The 8,197-nt window shown below is 40.7% G+C and overlaps 1 protein-coding gene across 2 annotated transcripts; it reads right to left on the reverse strand.

Annotated features, from left to right (window-relative positions):
* Window positions 1-46: 46 nt before the first annotated feature.
* Window positions 47-8,157, reverse strand: UBE2J2 (ubiquitin conjugating enzyme E2 J2). Of its 2 annotated transcripts, none has more exons than XM_082069721.1 (7): window positions 7,949-8,157; window positions 6,299-6,429; window positions 6,042-6,082; window positions 5,104-5,206; window positions 4,851-4,989; window positions 4,277-4,357; window positions 47-3,434 (listed from the first exon to the last, which is right to left on the reverse strand). In XM_082069721.1, exons 2-7 carry the CDS (start codon window positions 6,427-6,429, stop codon window positions 3,150-3,152), a joined length of 780 nt encoding a protein of 259 aa, XP_081925847.1. In that variant the 5' UTR covers window positions 7,949-8,157; the 3' UTR covers window positions 47-3,149. The 2 variants fall into 2 exon arrangements, with proteins under 2 accessions (XP_081925847.1, XP_081925848.1); XM_082069722.1 differs by lacking the exon at window positions 7,949-8,157 and adding an exon at window positions 7,724-7,827.
* Window positions 8,158-8,197: the final 40 nt, after the last annotated feature.

Consider the following 8,197-nt stretch of genomic DNA (forward strand, 5'->3'; position numbering starts at 1 on the left):
TTTCTTCCCAGTGATTCCTTTCCCAAAAACAGTCCCGCAGAAAGTATAAATTTTATCATGAACGTTTATTATGAACAAACAACTTTACAATGCAGTCATTTCTACTCCTCAGTACATGCTTGAAGTAAAGGAACTTCCGTGACCTTGAAATCTTAGGGGGAGAAAAGTTACGGCTACACACAAACCCTGGATTTAAGACTCAAGAGATCTTTAAAGGCGACCACTGAGATGTCTTCTGATTGAAGCTGCAAAAACTCCCTGCTGCCTGTGACAACCACCTTACAGAAATCCATAGAATGGCAGCATGAGAGTGAAGGGCCAGACATTTGTTCCAATATCATATACTGAGGGGCAGCGTTTAGTTTTATTACATTAATTAACGCACTGCTTCAGGGCATGAGAATATTTTTGCATGGCAAAGAATGGTTTACTCCAGCGAATGACTTTGGTAACAAAAAGATCAGATACTGCATACTATTAAAAATGCTTTTAACACGAAACAGTAAAACCTACACAAAAGGGAATAATCTTCTGTTACCAAAGGCAAGGAGATGTATCAAAATTGCGTAAGCCATAGGTGTAAGGATTCAGCGATTGCTCCTCGCGTCCAACAAACAGCACCCGAAACGACTGTCACGTCTTTCTCTGAATCCAGGCTACTGAAGAGAAACAGCAATTGGAAGTCTGGTTTGTTTTTTAAATACAACCAATCCTCAGAAAAGATGCAGCATGTCCAGGGTTTAACCAACATTATTTGTTTCCAATCGTGGCACTTACTAAAAACAAGAGACCCCCCCGTTCAAATACTTGGGTGTAGCTTAAGGCCAATTTCTTGTCACATAATAAAATGCCTTTTATTCAACATCTCAGTGTTTTACTAGTTCTTTTGCCTTGGTTAGGTACATTTCACAAAAGATGCAAACACACCGTGCCCAAGGTCTCCTTGCCTTTGCCTTTATGTGGCTAAAAGAACTTTGTCAGAAGACAGACACAGACAACCAATTATAAGCTCCTGTCTGTAGGCGACGTCAATGGTAATAAAAGGCATTGTGAGAACAAACATGACTCAATGATACTGAGATCTATGAGGCAGAACAGCCTCAGCAACAGGTCCATATGCTTTGAAAAAAAAAACTATCAGTCTGACAAGCCATCCCAAAAATCCCATCAGTGCAGGGAAGATATCTCCCCCTTGCTACCCAGCACAGCCCCAGACTGACAGAACCCAACTGCTTCTACACAGATACATTGGTGTTTCTTTTTTTCAAAGAGCTGATTAAGCACATACACGAGGTAAATTAAAAATAGTTATAAATAAGATTTGGTAAAAATCACAAAAAAGAAAAAAATCAAAGACTTATAAATACATTTTAAAATCCAGCCTTTTCCAAATTCCATCCTCACACCCCACCTCCTCCTTCCCTTCCTTATCTCAGGAAGAACTGCTTTAAGATTTCTTTAGTAAAGAGCTGTTCTGCTAGTTTGGGTAATTCCTACCTATTGCAGAGAATTGGTCACATTTACTGCTGCTCTAAGCTGCATGGCTCATGGGTTAACAGTACGTTTTCCTTATAATTCGAGATACCGAGAACACGCAGAGAGAACAAATCTGAAAGGGAAAATAAAAGAGTTTCAAAAAAATTCTTAGATACATGAGGTAATATTTATTTGGGCTCTTAACAATACTTCAAATAAGACTATGCAGTTATTTGCAGAGCTTTTTACGCCACTATCACCTCTGACAGTTTGTTGTGCCACGAACAGCGAGCATGTTCTTCCCAGATGACCAGGCATCCCTGTCACTCATAGAAGGCACAGTAAGTTTGCCTCTGATGAAATAAAGCATTTGGATAAAATTATGCAGGGAGGGGAAATCAAACAAACTTGGTTAAAAAAGTAATTTCAGACTTCTGAACTACCCGAGGAGCTCTAGTATTTACCCATAGTCCTGTAATACCATCAACAAACAGGAATTTCAGTCATCAGTCGTCTGAAGGGGAATGGTGGTGAACTTACACCTAAAAGCAAAAAGCTTCTAGAATCTCAGGTGAATTAGAAGGGTTTGGGGTTTGGCTTTTGGTGGTGATGGAGGCTTAAGTTTATGCAAATCTTCAAGTAAGCAAGAACAAGTGATTTTAAGGGTCTACTTCAACTAGTGACACTTCATATTAATTCAGCTGACTCTGATTAGGCTGGTTTGTTTTTCAGACTCTCTTTCTCTTCCCAAGGGCTAGGGTCACTTCATTTACCAAAGTCCAAGAAATCCAGAGAAGATTTTCTGAAGACACAATCAACTCTCCATTGGTGTGTGCAGTTTTATTATTATTTTCAACAGTGGCACCTTGTGATCAAAATTAAGTATTACAGCTTTCAAATATCACATCTCTCAGAACGGAAATCTGCAAGTGAACAAACCCAAATCGATACGGGATACGGGCATCCCCACTACAGACTGATTCAAATGCTTTTTCTTGCTAATCATTCCTAAAGGCTGACAACTGCACTTCTTGCAGCCCAAATAAAACCTTCAATTACATTATGACAATTTAGACAAGACATTTAACACACAGGGTGTTATCTTCCCACTCATCTAATCACTACTGACTAGATATGCGACGATGTTCATTCTATTTTAAAAAAGAAACCAGCAATCTTCTGTAGCATCAACGTTCACATGAACCAAACCCTTACCAAGTCCACATGAAACCTCTACTTGAATCGTTTCAACACCCGTACTAATGAAAATAAAATACGATATGCGTAAGTTGTGAAATTTTAAAAATTGTTCAATGAAGTAAAAAGCCTTATTTCCTCAAGATTTTCAAATTTCAAATAACAGATGGAGGACTGCTATAAAAATCAAAGCACTAGAAATGTTAGCGTCTCATCAATAATGCTTTGACTTGTTTGTGAGCCACTAGTAGACAGCAGCGAGGACAAGAGAATCTGTGAGCAGAACTTCTTTTAGTTTTCTGACTAATCCAAACTATTTCATTTCTCAAAAATAACCCATGAGCCAACCAATGTTTTACCTGCAACTTGGTAAAACAAGTATTTATTATCCCAGTGTCAGTCAGGTGCCCAAAGAGTCCCACTCATTCTGCAACTACCACTAATTTGGTCTTGGATTTCTTTTACCATCATCCTCCTCATTCTTGCGCTATGCTTCTCAGTACATACTTGACTGTGTAGGCAAAGGCTGCAAAACCAACTATAACGAACAAGTTCGCCAAAGCTCCGCCTAAAAGTCCATGGTTACGGTTGGCCTGTTGGAGGCCCGGATGGTTGGCAGGTGCCAAGGGTACGTGCCCGTTAAGAAGGGGGATTCCGTTCTGCCCGTAGTGTGCTTCCCCATCAGGGACAACATCTGGCAAAGGGAGGGATGGGGGTCTGTTACTGAGCTCTTCTTGTGCTTTCTGTTTTTGTTTGATTTCCTGGAGAAAGGAAAAAAAAACAACTGAATGGTTGGAAGCAAAAGTCATGAAGCTACTGCATGTTTTGAAAAGATTTCAGAATAGGGAAAGGCTATGGTACTCTTCTTCATACTGCAGTGTCTTTTAAACTAAATTAACCGCATTACACACAGCTGTACAGACTCCCCAGCTCCTTCCAAAGTGACCTACTTCAGTAGTTGACATTAACAATCATCTGGCCAAGTATTTTTGTAGTTCACATGCACGTTTTCTGAGAAGCCTTTTGTCAGAAATAAGAAATTCTTCCATCAAAAGTCTTGCATGTCCAGCTTGTTTTTAACACAAGGTATTAAAACAATGAAGAAAGCAATCACGGAAGCTTAGAAGGATTAGGACTGTTAAGTATTACACGTTAAAAATCTGCCAGTGCATGGAACACAACAGCAGGTATCTATTATTGCCTTCAGAGTTTCCCAGTCACTTAGGTACCAGTAAAACTGTACTGCAGAAAATATTTCTGATTTTCTGGCATACTCAAACTCAAGAAAACACAATATCTAATTCTAAAATATTGGGACCACAACCACGTTTGCTGCACACGCAGCTCAGTCAAGGCTGTGATACCAATCCTAAATACACATTTGATTCCCTATACAATGAGATCTTTGTGTGGCAGAAAAAGAATTCCATTTCAAGATTCAAGTTTTTAACTCCTACATGTAGCAAAAGCACCTTTTAAAAGGCTTTCAAGATTGACAAAAGTAGCCATTGTCTGAGAACAGTCCTAAACAATTAGTATACAGATCTACACAGAGCAACGGAAAAACAGAAAACCAAATCATTGCACAGATGACTTCCCTTACCTCCACCACTTCAGGGAAGAGCTCACAGAAGACTTTATCTTTTAAGTTAAATGCTAAGCTTTGTGCAGCGAGCTGTCTTTTCTGTGGAGGAAAAAAAGTTATTAGCAGTTGCATACAAACAAAGTTAATATGCTTTAATTCATCAGCTGATTATTTCCCACAAGAACAGTGCAAACCACTAGCCAACTTAGTTTCTAACATTTCATACTTGTGAATATCATTCACTACAACAGAAATTTCTAGACCTAAATTATCTTCTCCATTCTTCACTTGTGGGCTTAGCATTCTGTACTAATGTGCCTGCTTGGCAGACACTTCCAGAGGAAGGACGGAGAGAGAAAGTAAGTCCTAACCATACTGTTTACTAAAAGAGATTTAAAATTCTCTAAGAGATCCTCTCCCCATTCATACACTACACAAAAATGATTCGATTCATCTGCCTATCACCTGTAGCAGGCAACAACATATTCATTTCTGAGACACCAAAACACCAGCTGCTGCTGCTGGTTTAACTTTGAGGTCCTGTTTAACATTCCTTAAGCTGCCGAAAGGTGGGTGCCGTGCTGGCGCTTACTGTGAACTCAGACGTCTCTATGCTGCCCAGTGTGGGGCCCTTTTCCACCATAAAACTAAGAAGGCCTGTCAAGATCGTTGAGACTGACCAAGCCGGATTCCAAGTGTCTGGGTGGAAATCGGTGATTGAAAGACACAACCTTCAAAGGGATAAGAACAGACAGCAGGGTTTAGTTTTGCGGTTAGAATGACTACACATTATACATATTGATAAAATGGTGTTAATTGCTGAAGTGTTAGAAGAAAATCCTTACCTTGTATTACACTTAAACCTTCCATTAGGTGTAATCATATAAATACTAGGAGGTTTAAAAGGAAATTCTCTGGGGAATATTAGTTTCCCATGATAATAGCCACCTGCATTACATAAAGAGATGAATTACTTATTTTGCATGAAGATAAAGTCCTAAGCTGCTACTCAAAATGGGCCAAATAAAACCCTTTAATTCTCTCCTTCTCCCCCTCACACTAAAGAGATCAAGCTCATTATCTTGTGCCTCTAAAACACAGGAATAATGATCCACAACTACAGTAGTTTCACTTTGGAGGCAATTCTCTCACATGCATATTACAAACAGCACTTTCTGTTGCCAAGTCCGTAACACATTTAAGGAACACCAGCCAAAGTGTATTTAATACAAATGGATTAGTTTTAGAAACACAAGTAACTACAAATACAATCCTATGAAGAATCCAATTTCAAAAAGCATTTTGTGAGAGGCTCAAAATGACACTGAAATATGTGACTACAACAAATTAATCAGACTTTTACATTCCTCACTTTCTCCAGAGAAATCCATAAAGAGAATAAACGTCTCCGTTCACCAAGAACATTAGGTGCTAACAAAAATGGGATTTTTTAAGTTGTCTTTGACTGTCACACACTATCTAAAGTGAGTTATCTGCTCCAAGACCTTTAGCAATCACTTAATAGGAAGTTATCTGTCTTCAGTTTAACCTAAATGTAGGTTTGTTAGAATCCTTGATAACAGAACAATTACTAACAGTGGTACCACTACCTCTTTTCAACAAACTATCACCCAATTCAGGGACAGCTTGGAAACTGCACTAACAGCTTTTAGAGCTATTTACAGCAGTTCTATTTTACCCATTCAAATAGACACACAATTACTCGGGCATGCCAATCCCAACATAAAGCACAGGCACGCTTTTGCTGCATGCCAACTTTTACCTTCATAAGGAGTCATTTCAGGTCCCCGTACAACATAGTGCCTAGGACAAAGAAATTTAAACAGTATGAAAGTCAGCATACAATCAGGCTTCAAATTCTCTAGAAAAATGAAGATTCAGGAGCACTTCAGCAAAAGTTTCACAATTCTCCCAGACCCAAATTCCCACACAATCTGTAGGAGTGAGGGAGTCGGACCTGCAGACCTGGAAAATCTCGTTCTCTCCACAAGCAAGCGAACAGTTCCTTCCAATTCTTACCATTCCAGGATGTTGGATGGGAGGGGCTCTGCACAGATATAAGGCACTGGATCTTTCTTAATTCGCAGGTAGTCTTGTTTAAGTCTCTGGGTCGCTGTCGTTGGTGCTCTCTTATTACTGTTGTTGCTCATCTAGTTTAAAAAAAAAATAATATATATATATAAACACCATTTCAATAGAATTGTAAGAGATGCAGAGCTACTATGGTTCATTGAACACAGCTGCAGATTTTTGCAAAATCTATTTTACAAAGTGTTTTTTAACTGTAAATTAAGTTACCATAACTTTTGAGTGGCAAGAAACATGCAAAATCTTAAACAACACACTCCTCCCATGGAAAATACTCCTTCCAGACCACTGCTGTTCATATACTACAGTGAATCGCCATTGTGAAAATGCGCTGCATTATAGAACCCACTTGAACCCTGAATAACCAGTCCTGCACACATCATTATGACACTGTTTTAAAGGGCTTATACTTTTTGAGTAATTAATTTCCCTATTCAGTCTGAATATCTATTATGTAAATACACCCGTGATTTTAATTTATTTGCTGTTTCTACATGTCTAGTTATTTGAAATAAATAACAAACAAAAAAACCCACAATAACCTTATTTGAGGTGAAGGATTTTACATTAGCTCTGCTGCCTAAGAGTCAGTTGAGGTTACAGAATGGAACTTCTAAGCCAGATTATTCTCTTCCAGGCAAACAAAGACCTCATCCCAAATGAGACAAGTCAGTGTGAAGAAAGGAAATCCCAATGCTGCTTTGGAGACAAAACATCCCTCACAATGCACCTACAGAACACACACCAATTAACAGCTGCTACTTAACTCACTTTCCCCAGAGAAACTGAGCCAGTGACTTTGCTGTAAACAGGGAAATTCAGGCAAGAACAAGGAGGAAAGATTTTACAAACGGCTTGTATGAAGAGGCAAGACAATGCTCACAATATGACAGCAGCATTTGATACAAAAAGTGTGTTAAATGCCTATAACTCTTACTGTTTCTTTATTTCAAACACACAGCCAAGTACACCTTATTAAAGAAATAACATTTAAACCACAAGCAACAATTGTATGTGGTCAAGTATTCAGACACTACTCAAAACAAACGCGTTTAATCTGGCTCTTGTCAAAATGTCTGTAAATTATTGTTATACTCCTACAGTATTTTTCCTTGAAAGAATTCGCACGTTTTTAAGTCACAGGCCTTAAAATCATAAAATGAATCATTTTTTTCTCTGAAAAAGTCAGCTTTAACTTTAAAACACGGACTGAATCACATCTTTTTTAATGTAATACGTTTGTTCTGAGGCCTCGCAATAACGCCCCTCGCTACGGGCCGCAAAAACACATCAAAATATTTCCCAGCACTTCGTCACGGGGGTTTGAACCCCAACCCAAACCCCATCTGAAAGCACTTTTGTATCTTAAAGGTGGAAAACAACCGGCAGCATTTACAGAACGCGCGGCCCGGGGCCCCCTATTTCGACGACACAATTTCCTAGAAGAAAGGAAAGAACCCGCCGGCCTTCGGGCAGCTGAACGGTGTCCTCAAGGAGGGGACAGAGGGCGGGTGACACCCTTCCCACAACCCCCCCTGAGCTCCCTCAGGCGCTCGCCCCGCCGCTCCAGGCCCCGCTCACCTCTCCCTGCTCGCGCAGGCCCCTCCGCCGCCGCACCGCCTCACCCGCCCGCTCCGGGAGGCCGAGGGAAGGAGGGAGGAAGCGGGGAGAGGGCGGGAGCGCCGCAGGAGCCAGAGGAGCGGGCAGGGCAGGCCCGGACCCCTACACCTCCCGCTGCGGCGAGCGCGGCTCCAGCCAAGATGGCGGCCCGGCGAGGCGGAGCCTGCGCGGCGCCGCCGGCGCCTTCCGGGAGCGCGTCACCCGCGGGTC

The sequence above is a fragment of the Streptopelia decaocto genome, assembly GCF_964273445.1.
Source record: "Streptopelia decaocto genome assembly, chromosome: 20".
NCBI classification, from domain to species: domain Eukaryota; kingdom Metazoa; phylum Chordata; class Aves; order Columbiformes; family Columbidae; genus Streptopelia; species Streptopelia decaocto.

Excerpts from the sequence above, each read along its gene's own strand:
- UBE2J2 (XM_082069721.1), bottom strand. The coding sequence starts at position 6,429 with ATGAGCAACAACAGTAATAAGAGAGCACCAACGACAGCGACCCAGAGA. Across the intron at positions 6,083-6,298 it reads CCATCCAACATCCTGGAATG|GCACTATGTTGTACGGGGAC; the intron begins GTAAGAATTGGA and ends TCTTTGTCCTAG. Across the intron at positions 3,435-4,276 it reads TCTTCCCTGAAGTGGTGGAG|GAAATCAAACAAAAACAGAA; the intron begins GTAAGGGAAGTC and ends TCCTTTCTCCAG.